Below are 17637 nucleotides of genomic sequence, written 5' to 3'. Positions count from 1 at the left end.
TTTAGTTCCAGCATGTATCTATTGTCTGTTAATATTTCCTTACTGGCAAAAAATGAAACTTGTTTTCCTAACCTAAACACTTTGTTAAAAGACTTAAATATGAAACTGCCCAACACTCTAGAGTTTGAGGACACACACTCACACACCACTAGGGGAATTTAGTAGTACGACCTTTTTGTAGGGTTTATGTGGAATATCCAACAAATCTCTTCAAAAATCTGTCCTTTAACCCAGAAATTCAAAGTTCTGGGGTTTATTGCACATTATGTATTTGTAGTACATACATATTATGATATTATGAGACTACGTGTGAATATGCTCATCAATACGCAATGCTCGATCTCAAAACAGAGAAATGGAAATAAAACAAAAATTTGGACTATGAACTTAGCAAAGGAACAAGTATGCTACTTGAAGCAGATAGGTGAGCATTCAGATGAGACCCTGTTTGCTTCTTAGGGCATATGGCATCTCCCTGCCAATGATCAGTGTGGGGCACTTTTGCTGTCCGACTTCATGGGTGGACTTTTCTCGATGCAACTAAAAGTAGTGGACAAACATCTCCTAAATAACTTTAAAAAAAAATATCAGTAAGCTAGACAGAAAAATGAAGAATTCTCAAAGACCAAAAATTAAGGTAAAACAAGAACCACAGAAATAAGCAAAGAACCAAATAAAACTCTCTGAAATGTTGCTAAAATCCAGTGACCCTGAACCCCAGTTTCCAGGCCTTATGAGGAAAGGGGAGAAGACGATGTTTGAGGTGAAGGTCGCCCAGAGATGCCTTGTATGAAGGAGTTCATGCTCAGGGCTGGTTTATCAAGAAACACACCCTCCCACCCCACCTAGCTCCTCATCTAAGGGCAGAGAAATCTGCTGGTTGTCATGGGATTTGGTGCTGGGCAGAAAGGCTAAAAATGAACATCTTTCCTGAGAATTCATAAACTCGACACAGCCCTAATGCGCAGGAAACCTGAATTTATGCAATATAGGAGCACCAGGAAGTCCTGGGGTAGCAGCCAGCACCTCATCTTCCTGTAAGTGACAAATACAAATGTTCTCTAAAAGAAGCCACCTTCAATTCGATTCTCAAAAAGTTCAGAGAATGTTCTAAAGAATATGAACTCACAGTAAAGTGTAAAATACACACACACACACACACACACACACTTGTGCGCACACACGACCTGTTATGTCTCTACCTCACACAATACACGCAATGGAATGAGGCCCTAGGAGATGGAGCGAGAGATGGAGTAGAACTGGACCTGCAAAGACGGCTCTAGACAGCTGACGTTCTAGATCAATTAGACAGAACTGAAACCAGGAGTTGGCTGTAACGAGAAACTGTGACTATCGAAAAGGCAGTTCAGAAAAGGGGAAAATGTTAACAAATTAAAAACTCCACAGATGACTTTGGATGACAAAGGTGAAGAAACAATACTGAACTGAAAGATAAAACAAATTTGGAGGACGAGATAAAGGGACAGAGATGGAAAACAAAACATAATTTCATTGAACCTATCACATTTTTAAACTAGGGCTCATTACAGCCATAGTGAGTCATATTAGAAACATCTTCAAAATCATTATGGGGTTTCCTTTTAAACACATGCAGCGATGTCTGATTTTTATTAATTCATAGGTCAAAACCACAGCCCACAGTAATGGGAGAACTCTATGCAGAGCTCATGCTGACAACATCCATCTTCCTTCCCCTGCCCTATGAAAGCGTTTAAAACATGCGAGCGTCCAGTCATGACGACGCAGACAGCCAAGTCGGCGCCACGACCAGTTCTTAAGCTGGGGCTCAAGCGACGCACGTTTCGGCTTCCTCTGAAGCTCTCAGTGGGGATGACAGAATGCTATTTGGAAGATGTATTTCTAAGACATGACACAATTTTGTTAAAAACTGCTGGGGTGTGCTGTCACTTTCAACTACATCACCTAAAAGTTTCCAGTTTTAAGCCACGAAGCTCAGGCAGTCCCAGAAAGGCCTTTGGGGAGAGGCCAGAAAGTACCTGACATCCTGACTCAGTCCCTAAACTATATCTCACATAAAAAAAAAGGGAACTGGTTTAAACTCTCAAAAAACAAACAAACAAAAAAAGTCTACTGGATTTAAATCATTTCCTAATCAAACCTAATTTCTAAACCACGGGTGTGAGCCAGCATTACTCAGGACAGTTCTTGTCACCAGGGATGCTGACATGAAGGCGCTGAATCAAGCGGAATCGGTACCGTACCATCATCTCTGGCAGGCAGCGGCTCACAGACGGAGCCCGAGGAGTCTTTCCTCACCACCGATCTCTTGGCTTTTCCTTGCCCAGTTCGACTTCGCTGCCGCACCATGAATCCGCCGATACCTATCCGGAAGAAACAGGTGGCAGGTGAGTGGCTCATTTCTGCCTCGGGTGAAACAGCTCAGCCTTTGAGAGTGAGGTAGTCCCCAAATCCAGTGCAGGCTAATTAAAGTCACTGATCTCATTTGCATGCAAAAATACGAGAGATTGGAAATACACAAATAAAAGAGGTTAGATCTAGTGTTACCTTATCACTAACCAAGCAGGAAAAAAAAGAAAAGAAACTCATCACAGTATGGAAAGACTGCATGGACATCCTTCCAAACAATGCAGGATGTTGCTTCCTTCTCAAACGTTAGCAGTTCATGTTCCGTCACCTGAATTATTTGCACATTAGTTGAGGGAGAACGGAGACAAGGTACAGACTAGACTAGATGATCCACAAAAAACTCGCAGGACTGGACGGCTGGCTGTCTCCTCCTGCCCAGGGCCCTCAGGCACGGCGCGCACGGCTCTGCGGTGACCCTCTGAGGTGACCGGCACACACGCCGGCACAGACCCCTGGAACTCTGGTCACGGCCTGACCCTGGTGACGTACTTGACTTTTAGGTTCCCCCACCAGTAAAACTGGGGTGATGACAGTACCTCTTCATGCGTGAAGTTATAAGGATGAAATAAACTAACAGTGAACAGTGCCTGGAACAGAGCCTGATGCACGGCTGACCCTAACAGCTCTCGTCCTCTGTGATATAGCTAACGACAGATTTTGTGGCTTGATGGGACCCTCGGCTAGGGGGATGAATGACTCCCATGTAAGATAGAGAACGAGAAAGTCTCTAGAAGAATCCTGCAATGTCTAAGACAGTGTCCCTGTGAGCCTCGGAATTAGGAAGAAATGATGTCATTTTCACACAGCGATTTGGATGACGCTAGGAGAGGCCCTTTACAGACGGGGCCCACCTGCGAGGAAGGCTCGCTTTTAAGGCCTTCCGGAACACAAACTCAATGAGAAGGTCTTTCCTTACACACCCACAGGTTCTGGGGTCACCCTCATCAGTAACGGAAGCGATCCGAAGAATAAGGGTTGAACGGATTCAGCTCACTGGCTCACTGGTACACAGACGTTAACGCACTGCCCAAAGAAAGCTGACAGGATCTGCGTTCTGACCATTTCGATAATCTTTCCCAATAAGGCACATGTAATTTGCAAGCAAGACAGCCTTTCTTTCTACCCCTGAGGCAGAGAAGAAATAGGAGAGCATTTTATTACCACTGTATTAACTGGACTATAACTTTCTGGAGGCCAAAGAACCCTGAAGCATCACCTTCGTGTGGTATACTTACTGGGACTTCTACACCAACAGTGAAGTTTTAAAAAACTTAAAATATTAGAAAGCAAATGCTAAAAATTAGAGGACTTGCAAAATACACATCAAGGGAAAACTTTATGAGTCCAGGTACAAATAAAAACCAGTCTAGTGAAGCATCTACCAGAAGGTATCGCATGTGGGACAAGGCATTAGATGACGGTTTGCTGTAAAGGGACCACACACTCAGCCTAAAGAACGTGTTGCCTGAAGAGCACGTTCAAGCAGCGCAGTTTTAGTTAGAGCTGCTGAGCAGCTGTCACCCTGATTCCTTAATAACCGACTATAACTGACGCCCGTGGAGCAACCGAGGCCAGATGGGACCGCGCGCTGAGCACGGGCGCCGTACCTGGTCGGTACGGCCTCCTTTTTCTCTTTTTGACACCCTCTGCTCCTTCCAGCCCCTTCGTTTCATCATCCACGGCTTCCCGTTCAGGACTAGATTCTGACTTTCCATCACAGTCCATAAGCTCTCCTTCTGGAAAATAAGCAAACGTACAGATAAAATTAGGAAAACTTATCAAGCACATAAATCGTCTGTGCCAGGAACTACAAAGCAAAGCGACCACCGAGTCTCGCTGAGCGTGCGTCCCAGCTGGCCGGGGAAGTACAGACAGGGACGGGGATGTCCCCAGTGGCCGTGGGACTCGTGTGACTTGGAGCAGTGAACCCAGGAAATGGAACGGTCACCAGGGAAGGGGAAGCACGCAGGGAAAACACTCAAAGACAGCTATAAGGCAATCTGCATTAAATCATCCCCTTGCTCTTAATTACGGCTTCAGGGCCAAGACCCCAAGGCTTGCCCTCCAACCTAGAACTCCCTTCTCAGTTCCAGCTACGGAGGTAACTGGATATTACCTAGTGACTGAGAGCTTATCAAAAATTGAATTACTAACTTAAGACAAACCTCCTCCCTTTCCAGTTGTCACCTATCATGATGAAAAGGCATGGAAAGGCAGCCTGGAGCCAGAGTCCTGGCGGACAGACCTGACAAGTCCTCCATTCTTCTACAGTGAACACGCATCAATCAATCTCAGAGGCAGCTCAATTCCCCTACTATCCTCGACTTGCAGGCCTGCCTGGCTCCCCTGCCTCCGAACTCATCCTCCTCTCACTGTTCTTTAAACTGCAGCCTTAAAAAAATCTTCCTAAGAAATGTGTATCAATGTTCTGCTTAAAAATCCTTTCATGTCTTCCCAGTGGCCTCAAAATGACTTTCAAACTTAAGGCCCGATGCAAGAGGCTCTTGTGAACTCTCCGGCCTCAGCTCACGCCATGCCCCTGAGCTAAACTCGGCACCTTGAAAGCTTCGAGCGCTTTCTTCCCCTCCTTCCCCAACCTGCGTCTTCTGCCCAGTCACCTTTCCGGAAGCATCCTCACTGCCAACGTCCTGGGGAACGCCTACGGCTCAGACACGGCCAGGTGTGCCAGGTGTGTGCTCCTGTGCTCTAACCTTACGCCCTATTCTAACTGGCTCTTTGAACGCCTGTTTCCTGGCTAGAGTATGTTCTCCATGAAAACAGGTGCTATGACTCCTAGGAACAGGTGCGCCCTTAGCGTGGTACCTGGGTGATGTTTAATAGCTGTCTCACCAAAAGAAGACATTAAATTAAATGATGTACACAAAAGCTCAGTTCTTAGAAAAGGATCCTACTTTAACACTATGACATTGGTCAAACCTTTACAAGTTGTATGTGATCTACACTGAGCTATAAGTAATCAAATACATTTACGATTAAATTGAACTAATTCCTCTATTATTCTAAGTATTACACAGAACATTTTCTGAGCACCATTCCTAGAATTTGAGAATGCTTTTGATAACATTAGGCTGATGTTTGAGGCCAATTCCATAATAATCTGATACCTGTTCTATATATTTGACTGTTTAAAAAGAAACGTTAACTTACTGAAACTTAGCAAACACTGAGGAAAACAAAATACCAATTGTTTACCATAAAATAAAACCACCTAAAAATTTATAAGAGGGAATTTTGGGTTAAGATGAAAGACTAAATTCATGTATCTAATTTCACTCTTCCTGAAACCCGACTAAAGACACAGTAAAGCAGTCTATTTTTAAAAGATAAACCCACAAAGAGAGAAAACAGGAAAGGCAAAAAGTCACAAACTTGGGGGAAAAAAACCAGAAAGATAAATGATAACTGACTTAGCAAATTCTCAGCTGAGAGTGGAAAGAATCAAGAAAAAAAAAAAATCCAATTTGTAACATGATCCTAGAAGACAGAGGAAGTACCTAACCCCCCAAATTTACGTCCCACAGGTTCTCAGGAAACAATGGAAGACGCGCTCCACCGAAACGGGGGTGAGGGGGAGACACAGGAACGGCGCGCGGCACGGGAGAGACGAGGTGATCGGGACGGCGGTGAAGAGGGCATCGCAGGTCCGGCCCTGGTGAGGCTGTGTGGCCCCCCTCCCCAGCCAGCACTGGACCTGGTACTCGAGACCACCCGCCCTTCAAGGAGAGCGCTCGGGGACAGTGGACGCCCGTGCAGCCACGTTCACGGATGAGACTGATGGTGCGCAGAGTGGTTTGAAAGGTCGCCAAACGCGACTGGCGTCACTGAGGCGAAGGTCTCTTCTATCCGGTGTCTCAATGACGGCCTTGGGATTCCCACAGGCTGCGGCGAAGAGAAACACCCCACACGGCACAAGCATGGGAAGTGGCCCCTAAACTCACGCTTGGACGTGGACAGACAATCCCTGGAAGGTGACGAGGAAACAGAGGTTCTTCCCAGGGAGGGAAGTGCCTGGCTGGGAGGAGGGCTGACTCTGGCGTCTGCTCGCTGGACTCTTTGCGATTTTTACGCCATGCGAAAATGCTACTTACCGAAAACCAGCCTGCCTGACACCCCGAAACACACATACCCACTGACGGATCCCAACAGGTGAACTAGAAGGGAGCCTGCTTATAGTCTACAAAGATTTGTCTCTGATGTGCCAATGCGATTCTTTTTGACTTATCTTCCTAACGATGCACTAAACAGAAGAGTTAAAAATCAAGAACTACAAAAAAGATGGGTGATATCGCCAAGTCACAGGAGCGTGACGAGTTCTTCCGGACTGCAGACTCCCGTAGGACCTAATCTCAGGTCACTTCTGCGGGGGCACACCTGCTGACAGTCCCCATGTGGAAACCGCACGGGGGAGGCAGCGCCCACCACCCACTGCTCCTCACGGCGGGAGTCACAGTGAGAGGCTTTTCAACGCTTTGTGCCGAGTTCGTTTTGAGAAGGTTCTATAACCTCATTCTTTGGAAATCAATGTGCACTATTAGGAAACCTTTCAAGTTTTGTGAAATGCAGCATTTCCTAGATTTAAAGTAACTATGGAATCATTTTCCAGACAACATCTAATATTCTCAGAAACGAGAATGTTTCACTGTACTCTGGCTGATGGTAATCAGATCAATTCCTCGCAGATTCATGGACTTGAACATCAGTTATACGCGAGCATCAGAAAGCCTGCCACCAGGCACACAGACCCCAGAACGCACTGGTACAGACGAAGCGCGAGGATTAGCTGGTGAAACACAGGATGCACGCACGACGTGCCAACCCTGCACCAAGCCCCTCCCTCTCCTGGCCTTACCGCAGCCTCCTAACCGGGCGACTGGCTGCGACTCCCGGGCCGAGTGGTCTACTGGGCACAGCAGTGCTTCTCCCCGCGTGGTGGAACCAGCGGCTGTCCCCTCGGGAGAGCCCCGGTGAATGCCACGTGCTCGCGCCCCACCCGGTGGCCCGGAAGACCTCCGGAGTCGCGCCTGGTCCCATTGCCTCCCATCGGCGTCCCCTTGGCTCACACGGCTGGACACACCGGCCTCCGTGACGCCCCTGCACTGGCCACTCGCTGTGCGCTGCTCCCCAGAGGACCGAGCGGCACCTCCCTGGGCTTCAGGTCTGAGCGCAGACACTGCTTTGGGCGCCCCTGACACCGCGACCCCCGCGGGTGCCCCTCGCCCCTCGCCCGACTTCTCACCACAGCTCTTGCCAACACACTATAATCGGCTTCACATCTATTAACATCTATCCATCGTCGTTTCTCCTAACATTACAGTAAGTTCCACAAGTGAAGGATTTTATTTGTTTTGTTCACTAATAAGACTTCCAACACCTAGTACAGAGGAGTTCAATAAATACTGTTCGATGACGAGATCTGGCAGAATAAAAATAACCATTACTTTATTTCCAAATCAGCTGAAAAGAGCCATCTTAAAAATAAACAAGCCTGTGGTCATGTGCTTTAGAGACAATCATCAATATAACTCATATAGAATTTAATGCTACTAAAATTGTTTTGTCCTTTCAAGAATTCAGCTAGAAAACCTTCATGTTAGGCCAAGAGAATGTTTATGAACAGATAGTTTATGATAAACATCTGTGAACATAAATTCATACTTGACAATTAATGCTGGTTTTCCGTTTCTAGACTATAATGCACGATCACACTTTGCTTTAAGTTAACCACTGCGCCCCAGCTCACAGCACCGAGGCTTACGCCGCCATCCAGCAAACCAGAGTCACGCCCTCTGCCCTTCCCCAGCCACAGCCCACAAAGGCGCGGCACTCCTGCAGGCAGCCGCACTGCAGCTCCATCTAAGGAGACACGGGGAAGGAAGAGACCCTGAGAGACTCCCAAGCACACCACCCAGGAAGGCAGAGTGTCATACCAAGGGTTATCGGAGTCAGAATTTACCCTTCAAACAAATCATACGTAATTTAAAGCCTGTTTTATATGCTTTAATTCTTGCAAAATATTCTATAGAAGATAAATCAGCGTTACCTCGACTATCGTCCATTTCTCCGTCCCTCGAATGCTCTGACTGGATGTCTGGAGGGGTCTGCAGGACGGCCACGCTGTTCTGATTGATAATCTTCAGTTTCAACTTTGGTTTGGACCGTTTTCTTCGTGGAACCGTAGCTGTGAGGCTCTGTAACTGCGTCATCCCTGATTCAGTCAAACACACACCATCCTGGGTATAGGTCTTGGGTGGATCTAAAATTGTAATATCCCAGAATACAAATTGAACCTCTCGCTTTAATTCTGCTTGATATGTTAATGGTCCAAAATACCCATGTCAAGGAAATGTGACTTCCACGACTCTACAAGATGCATAATTAACTTAAGAATAATTAATTAAAACTAAGTAATAGGCTACCCTTCCTTAAGTGATAGGCAGAAAGGTTACAAGTTTTCAGAAAAACGGTCTTCCTGGAATTTCTTTGCTCATACAGCAACAGAAGGATTTAGAAAGAAAGCACTGAAGCTAAAAGTGATGCCTCACCTACTCAAATATGAGTCTTTCCTTGAAAATATTTTCAGAATAAAAGGTGAGGATCAATTTACGTAAGAGAAACATGAATACCCTCGATGCCCATGTAGAAAGCAAAGTATCAATATAATCACTCACGGGGAAAGGAAGTAAATAAGGACAAAGCTTATACATTTTTAGTGTACAAAATTACTGTTCATTAGAACAATTTCTGTACTATCGAAATATTTTTGAATCAGATGACATCAAATTGAAGTAGACAGAAGAATAACTTAATATATTAAACGTTAATCTAGGTTGATCTGTTACTGAAAAACCAGTAAGAGATTGAATTAATTCTAAAGGAACCAGCTAGCTAACCAGCCCTTACTCTCTGCTGATAACTAAGTATGGTCACATCAGCAAGACTGACGCGAGCATGGCATGAACAGTTAGGAGCAGTCAGTTTCACTGCCGGCTGGTCGGCACGCACGGGACCGCTGTCCCACTCCAGCTGACGGTTTCATGCAGCGAGCAGCTGCAGCAGCGTTTACCAGCGCGACGGAACGCACCCTGAGCACCCGCACGACTAAGGACGTTTTCACACAGCAAGTAGAAAGTCAGTGATGTAAAAGCCATGCACTGATAAGCTTTTGGTAAAGAACAACCAAAAAAGGCACTTCAGATTTTACCTAGCTCTTTTACTTTTGTGACAATCTGTGCTACAAGTGAAGAGTCACAGCAGTCTGAGGAAGGCACTGAAATAAAAAAATAAAAAAAAAATGCATGTAATTTTTCCAGAAAAAAGAACACGTATTTAAAGACTAACAAATGATTAATGTCTACTTCTGTCCCCATCTGACTGATATAAATGCTTGGACACTGAAGTTACAGGCTGTCTTTAAATGACAGCAGCGGAGGAGGGCACACGCGGAGTGGATGCTGACCGGCCCGCAGCGGCGGGCGCCTTTCTGCTCAAGGGCCTTACAAGCGAAGGCCCCACTGTGCGCCTCCAATACAGGCTTAATCGACTTTCTTTGTGTAAGTGAATTGTTTTCACACATTACATTGGGATGAGAGTTTATTCATAACAAACGATAACTTATTTTTCGCAAAACCCTTGTCCAGGTGACAGTTTCGCGCAGCGCGGCTCTGGGTGAAGCCCGCCCACCGTCGGAATGGCTTTCTCACCATGTGACGCAGGCATGTAGGGTCTGCACATGCTGCAGTCGAAACCGATGTCGGCGACACTTTCCACTTCCTCTTCAGTGTTTAAGTTTTGACAAACTGCATGCATCCATCTAAAAAGACCGTGTTTGTATGTTTTTTTAAAAAAGAGAGAGAGAATGGTTTCCTTTTAAACCCAGGAGCTGACAGTCTGCAGACGTCGCGCCCCAAAGCCTCTAACGCTCCCCGTACCTCGTCTATGGCGCCCTCTCCCCCTGACCTTGCCCACTGGCCCATAAAAAGCTCAGAGCTGCGGAGGAGGAAGGAAGGAAATCCAGGACTGCGAAGGGAGCAAGAGCACGGCACGTGGCAAGGACAGGCTTCCAGGGCGGAAGCTGCGTGGGGCGGGCGGAAAGGCCCTCGGGAGCCCGCGAATGCTGGCCACATGTGCACCTGCCATGGCGTGGCCACAGCTCACGCGGGTGACGCTGCCCTGCCTCTGGCAGAACCTCAGAAGTCCTGACCCACTGACGAGCCGCCACCGTGACTATGGCGTGTGCGGCGCTTTACAGCGACCGGGCCGCAGGGGGACGCTGCCGACACCAACAACGGTATTGAGCCTGAGGCCGCACGCAACGCCGTAGAAGGGTGCGGGTTGGCGTTTGATGTCTAGATATTTAATATCAAAGAAAAGTGGCTTAAGGAAAACAATGTGTAAGAATCTAATAAAACATTCAGAAGCCCTCCGAGGAACATGCATAGATGCAGGCAATAATTCTGCATCTGACCTCAAGGGATTCGCAAACCCTCAAAAAGCCCCATGTTAAAAATCCCTAGTCTGGAATGGAGAGCACAAAACGGGAAACTCCTCTAAGTTTCTGGCCGACTGAACACCTGGAGGAACAGTCTTGTTTCTTCCATTTAAGAGGAAAGAAACCTGTTTTCCCATTGGGCCCTGCTACATTTCAGAGGAAAGCTTGCAGAAGACGGAGCACGAAACCGGCACGGCACCTGTCGCAATGCCTGCACTGCAGGATGAGGTCGTCCTCTCTGTAGCTGCGCATGCAGACGGGGCAGGTGGCCAGGCTCGCGCACGGCGCGCACTGCGTGTAGTTGTTCTGCCACTCGCACCTCAGGCCCGCACACGTGGCTCCGCAGTGCCTGCACCAGACACACCTGAAAGCCAACACCCCCGCCTCGGTTTCACGCACTCGTTCAGTTACCGTCACTCGAGAAGATACATGGGAACGAGAGGGGGGAACTTATTTAACGCAGGTTGGAAAAGTAGCTTATTAGCGGGATCTAGCCTAGTACACATGTATTATTATGCGATTAAACATATGTGGCTCATTTTTAAAAACGAAAAAGGGAAAGTTCTGAAATGGAAAGGTTAACGAGGGCCACGCCAGTCCCTGAGTACCATTTGCACTTCCAGCCGCCCTTGGGAACAGTCTGCAAGGGCGGGTCGAGGCAGTAGGTGTGGTAGCTTATATCGCAGTCATCACACAGCAGGAGTCTTCCCGGGTCGGTGGCCTTCCCGCAGGCCTCGCACACGGTGCACTCCAGACACCGCCAGCCCTTGCTGAGAACCACTTTAGTGATCTGTAAAAGAAACAGCCAATCCGCGTGACTTACACAGTGCCCTGCGCCTCGTCTTGCACGATCAAACACGTCATGTAAACGAATACGGTGCAGATGCAGCTAAAAGCGGAAAAGACCCCCGGAACTAACATGTGCTGGCAGCCAGCTCTGAGGGGCCCCGTCGATTCTTTTAGGGGTCGGAGTAATGGCAAGTGGTACATATTTTCATGCCTGTATTCTAGTCCATATGACTGCCTCGCACTGCGAATTTTAGGTCCACTTTATACATCTAGATCTGGTGACTGAACTTTAAAGAAATTGAGTAAACTGCCGCATTACTGCTAATGTAAGATTTAAAATATATTGATAGTCTCCATCTACAGGTTATGGTTCACCCTTTCGAAACTTGTGCACACTGCACAGGGACTAGCATGTTAAAATCGATATAAAAAAATTAAAGTAAGACAGATTTTTAAAGAACATTTTAGGGTTTTGGAGGCTTCCAGGCTGCAAATCCAGTGATGTCCATTCACCCCACTTGTCCTCTCTGCTGTGAGAGTCTCAGTCGGTCTGAGACTTGGCACTTCTACTGAATTCCTTGAAGCAGCCACACCACATGACATTCAGAACTTACAACCAATTTAAAGATCTCAAAAGACTGGCGTCTATGAACTTTAGAAAGGACCTGCATTATAATGAAATAGTAAGCAAGGAAGACGCAGAACAAAAATTCAGATTGAGAGAAAAAAGGCTAAAAGCTGCCTGAGAGGAAAAAAAGTTAAATAAGGGAACAGCGATCCAAATGGCATCAAACTTTCCAACCTTAGCTGCTAAAATAGAATGTTTCCAATGCTACAGGAAAATACTTTCCAAGGTACAATACTTAACCAAGTCAACAAGCAATTAGGTGTGAAAGTGGAATACCTTTAATTAGACACACAAGGACTCAAAATTTAGCTGCCGAGTTCCCCTTCTAAAGAAGTCAGCGAGATGAGGAACAACACGAGGGTGTGTACAGGGCAAGGGAAGACGTGGGGTCCAGAGAGCAACACGCCCCGATCAGGACAGGGAAAAGGGAGGAGAGCGGGGGGCGGGACCCCTCCCACAAAAACGGCTCCGGCTCTGTGCTGGAGTAACTGGATCCGAGGCGTGCCGGCAGGTAAAAGCAAACAAGAGCCAATGGAGGATCACGACCTCTTTCTCTTGCTATTAAAAACTCCACGAAAAACAAAGGAAAGTCATAATGCACACGAGACCTTCGGTGAACATTTACTGAGCCACGGCCCATGCTGTTTGTTTGGTACTTGGATGTAGTAAACCAAGTACACTGGGTGTGTGTGTGTGTGTGTGTGTGTGTGAAGGCACGTGGTGCACTTCAGAGCTGAATTAGCATTTATTTGTAGCAGAAAGTCAACAAAATCTAACAGATAAAGCAGCAATAGCACCAGCATAATACTCAGTGCTACAGAATTAACTTCCTAAGGGACCCAGGAAGATCCCCGGGAGCATCTGTGGGAACAGCGTCCTGCGTGTGGGAGGGGGAGGGCTAAGGCTTGGTCAGTCACTATTCGGCTTTTAAAGCCGATTAATTTCTAAGCATGAATATGTATTACTTTGATTAGCCCAAGAATTCCTTTAAATTAGTCGTAGACGGTCAAGTTGCACTATTCGCCCGCATGGAAGAAAGAGCCGAGAGCCGGAGGCAGGGCGGCTCAGAGCCGCGGCCGGCAGGCTCTGTCTGCGAGGGTCAGGGTGAGCGGCTCAGGCTCCGTGGGGCGCGCGCTCGGTGGAACGGCACCACGGTGCCCCGGTCGGGCGCCGTGCCCTCAGCAGACCGCACCTGCGGGAGCAGGCCAGGGCCAGACGTGGGTCACGGATGCCGGCGGGGCAGGGCGGGAGGGTGCAGGTGAAGCGCGAGGCCGCGCCCGGCATGTGGGCGTCGCTGCCGCACAGCGGTCTTCAGTCCCGTTTCCCTTCACAGACGCCCCCGCCACTCAGCTCGGCTTCACCCTTCAACACGCCGCCATCGGCTGCTGCACCCGTCACCCCCCGACCGCCCAAGCCAGGCAGTGGAGGCCGCCTTCCCCCCAAACCCACGTGACCCCAGCATGTTACTCGACCACCCTACAGTATCTCGACATGGGAACAATTCCTCCCCTGCGAGACTCGCTCTTGGTCCAGAGCCAGGGCTCTGCTGCCGGCTCCTTCTGCCCCGCTGACCGGCACGGTCCTCCTTGCAGGAGCTCGTGCCAGCAGGGTGCCGTCTGGGGCTGTGACACCCGTGTGTGCCAGTCCATGATGGGAACTGGCCCCGACTACGACGGAGTCGCTGCGCCAGACCCGCCTCCCATCGGCAGACGTCAGGACACTTGGAAAAATGCACGGAGCCCCCATTCCAAGGGACGGGGCAAAAGGCAGAGCAGGATGGTGGCTCCCGAGAGGAGGGAGAGGGAGGGGCGGTGGGCCGCATGATGCCTGCGCCCCCCGCACGCGGCCCGGGGGTGTCCCCGAGTCTCGGGCACACAGCAGGGGTGCGCCCAGAGCCGGCGAGCACCCACAGACAGGGTGAAGGTGAACGGGTATCGGGACCCGCACGGTGACGGGGGATGCTGGACTGTCGCCCAGCTGAGGGGGAGGAACTGCTGAGGGGACGGCCGGCGGGCAGGGCGCGGTGGGGGGATTCCGGCGAGACCTCAGAGAGACGACGCCTTAAGCACAGGACCAGACTGGCGCCAGGACAGCGGTGACGAGAGCGTCATCTGGGGAACCCCGGGGCATCTGCGAGGTCACAGCTACTTTCATAACAACACTTTCCTTCTTCACCTTTCTCACTTTAGTCAACTCACGGATGATTTGCAGAGGCTATGAGATGTCTAAAACATCACACGACACCACGCAAGCTGTGTCTGTATGCTTTCGTGTTGTAAAACATTCCCAGTTAATTTCTAAAACGGTAAATAGTCAACATGTATTATCTTCATAAACAAAAACTCTACGGGGTCCTCAATAATTTGTACAAGTGTTACCGGTCCTAAGGCTGAAATGCTTTAGAAGAGCCACCTACCTCCCTAAAACCACCCAGAAAGCATACGAAGCCTCGTCAACAGGTTCAGACTTATCCGCCAGTAACTGCTGGCCACGACAAGTCAATACCTTTTAAAGGAACAAAATTCAGATTCCCAACAACATACTATCACAATGCACAATGGCCACATCCAGTCTCAAATTACCAAACGTAAAAAAGGCAGAAAAACATACCCTAATGCGGAAAAAGAGTAGTTAATACAGTAAGAAATGCCAGATATACAGACTTAAAAGAAAAATACAGGGACGAAATATGAAACTATAAGATAACTATAAACTGTAAGGTATAAAACGGGACTGGGATTAAAATTGCAATCTGAGTCAAAAATCCACTAGCTAGACCTGAAAATGTATTACAGACTATATAACAATGAGTTTGGGAGATATAACAGGAACTATAAAAAAAAATGTACAGATAAAACCACCTGAAAAAAACAACAGTGTGTCAGTAATCTGAGGGAATATCATGTAATTTCTTTCTCTCTCTCTCTCTCACACACACACACACACACACACAGATTCCAGGAAGGGAAGAGGGTTGGGCGACAGAAGAAAATTTGAATAATGGTCACGACTGCAGCAAATCTGATGAAAAACATCAACCCGCCGACCCGAGAAAGCTAGCAGATGAACGCCTCGTGAACGGCTGGGAGCAAGGCCAGTGGCTGTGGGGCCAACCCCAGGGGCTGACACTCATTTTACTAACAAGTGCTTTAGATGTTCTCGACTTTCATCACCAACAGACAGCATGAATCCACTACACCTTGTGCCTTAGAAAACAGTAATATGAAGTGTCTTTTAAATTAAGTGTATGCATTTTTTGGTCATACTTTTTCAAGACAACCTCCGCGATTTTAGAGCAGATTTATAGAGTTCCCTTCTTGAGGTAACGGGTCAGAGGCTGAAGGTACTTGAACACTGTCCCGTCTCAGCAGCAGTTCTGACGCACGAGACCCTGTCAACTCCAAGAACCGGAAGCGGCAGGCGGCCCAAGTCGAAAGGAGCACCGATGCCCCGTTACGCCACTGAAGTCGGGCACATTTACCTTAACGCTGACGCAGTACGGGTGGTAGCACTGACCGCACTGCGAACAGGCCAGCAGCCTGCCCTCCGCTCCCTGGCCGAAGCTGCCGCAGACCACGCACATGTCCTGGCAGAGAGAACACACGGGCATGTTGAAAACGGGCACTGCGCTACGAGGGCGTGATGTGCTCGTCTCGTGTTTTCCTGAGAGTGCCCTGTGGGCCCATCCGGCTCTGCACCCGATCGGACGGCTCCTGTGCGTGCGAGTCAGGAGGAACGGGCCACGGGGCACCCCCGGGGAGGCGGGGACCAGCCCGCACCTGCTGCAAGGTGAACTTGTCGCTGCTGGAGAACAGCACCACCGTGTTGTGCATGGCGTTCTCTTCCTCGTCCTTGCTGGAGGACAGGTCGGCAGCGGACACCTGTGAAAAGCAAAGTACGCAGAACGTAAGGCTGGACGGAGAGACCGCGTTGCACTCACCTGGGAAGTCTGAAGAGATCCGGTCAAAATCCAACTTCTACCAAGGTCTAGACTGACGATGCCGGGGGAGGTGACCCCAGCGGAGCTCTCCCGGCAAAGTCTCCATCGCGACCTTTCCTAGTCCCCTGTTCTCTCTTTAGAGTTACAAGTCCCACGGATCGAGAAGTGATGGGAAAATATAAATGACAAGACTTGACTACACAGAAATTCTAATCGAGAAACAAAAAATACCATGTTTGTGTGTGTGCACACACATACACCTATGTACACACAACTATGCATACATGTATCCACATGTATACATACTCTCCTTTAGTGACTCTTAAGATCTGCAACATGTTTAGTCCAAATTGAGATTTGCTGTAAGTATAAAATTCCCACTAGATTTCAAAAGGTTAGTACCAAACAAAAAAATGAATGCGAAAATAGAGCAGTTTTGTGTATTACAGGTTGAAATGGTAACATTTTGGTTATGCTGGGTCAAAGGACAGACAAGCAAACCAAGTTTCACCCGCCCCGCTTTCTTTTCAAATGCAGCTACCAGAAGCTCTAATCGCACATGTGCTCCCTCGACGTCTCCTCGGGACAGCACTACTGTGCACTGGTATTCCGAATAACGTCAAAATTTCAGTATTAGCCAAAGGGCTATCAACCACGGATGTTCATTTCTGGACTAAGATTACATTTGACCAAATCGACTAAGTTCCCATTGGCCTGTGAATTCTTTCCAGAGAGGTCATCACAAACAAACCTCTGAGTCGGATGCTAAAAACAGGACAGGGAGGCCAATACCAAAACTACACAATAGACTCTTCTTCCCTCAAAGGGCTTACAGTCTTCTCTGGAAGGACGGAACTGAAGCAGAGCAGGTCACGGTGAAAGAAAAGAATGACTTGAGGGATGACGGAACGAGGAGGAAGCAAAGGCACATCTGACTGTCAGTGTAAACAAGCTCAAATGCAGTCAGAAAGAATAGCACGACTGTCCTGTGAAAGTCCGCAGTAAGAACGATTCACAGTGAAAAAGCAACCTAAAACTACACAGGAAGACTCTAAGAGACCTGAATAGTCATTACTAAGTGAATGACTAAAAACTGGCAAATCCAAACTTTGGGAAATTATGCAGCATTTAAAAAACAGTGAGGGAGAAACCCGGATGGATTTCCATGGGAGGAAATAATCACCAAGCGACATCGTTGAGAAGAAAACCCAGCTGCAGAAAAGTATGTGGAGAGGGGCGCGATGGCGTAAGAGCTGCAAAGCGGTTAGTTAGACGCCGTCTGCCGGCACGCACGGAAGGGCTGGATCGTAAGAAATTGCTCTTTTTGCAGGCCAGAAACGGTTGAATGTTGGCAATTTC

General features: G+C 48.1%; 1 protein-coding gene across 14 annotated transcripts in view; it reads right to left on the bottom strand.

Annotated features, from left to right (window-relative positions):
- Positions 1 to 17637, bottom strand: part of KMT2C (lysine methyltransferase 2C) — a 194036-nt gene that overhangs the window by 55837 nt on the left and 120562 nt on the right. For all 14 annotated transcript variants that reach the window (XM_016163899.2, XM_016163904.2, XM_036230623.1 and 11 more), the window contains 9 exons: positions 16118 to 16219; positions 15820 to 15924; positions 11530 to 11711; positions 11121 to 11285; positions 10134 to 10243; positions 9635 to 9700; positions 8474 to 8686; positions 4020 to 4148; positions 2247 to 2366 (listed from right to left, as the gene is read on the bottom strand). In XM_016163899.2, coding sequence (XP_016019385.2) covers positions 2247 to 2366; positions 4020 to 4148; positions 8474 to 8686; positions 9635 to 9700; positions 10134 to 10243; positions 11121 to 11285; positions 11530 to 11711; positions 15820 to 15924; positions 16118 to 16219 — 1192 coding nt within the window. The remainder of the gene's footprint in view (positions 1 to 2246; positions 2367 to 4019; positions 4149 to 8473; positions 8687 to 9634; positions 9701 to 10133; positions 10244 to 11120; positions 11286 to 11529; positions 11712 to 15819; positions 15925 to 16117; positions 16220 to 17637) is intronic.

This window comes from Rousettus aegyptiacus, unplaced genomic scaffold, assembly GCF_014176215.1.
Source record: "Rousettus aegyptiacus isolate mRouAeg1 unplaced genomic scaffold, mRouAeg1.p scaffold_m13_p_13, whole genome shotgun sequence".
In the NCBI taxonomy this organism is placed as follows: Eukaryota; Metazoa; Chordata; class Mammalia; order Chiroptera; family Pteropodidae; genus Rousettus; species Rousettus aegyptiacus.
The sequence above is the reverse complement of the archived record's forward strand: the minus strand, read 5'-3'. Positions and strand labels throughout refer to the sequence as shown.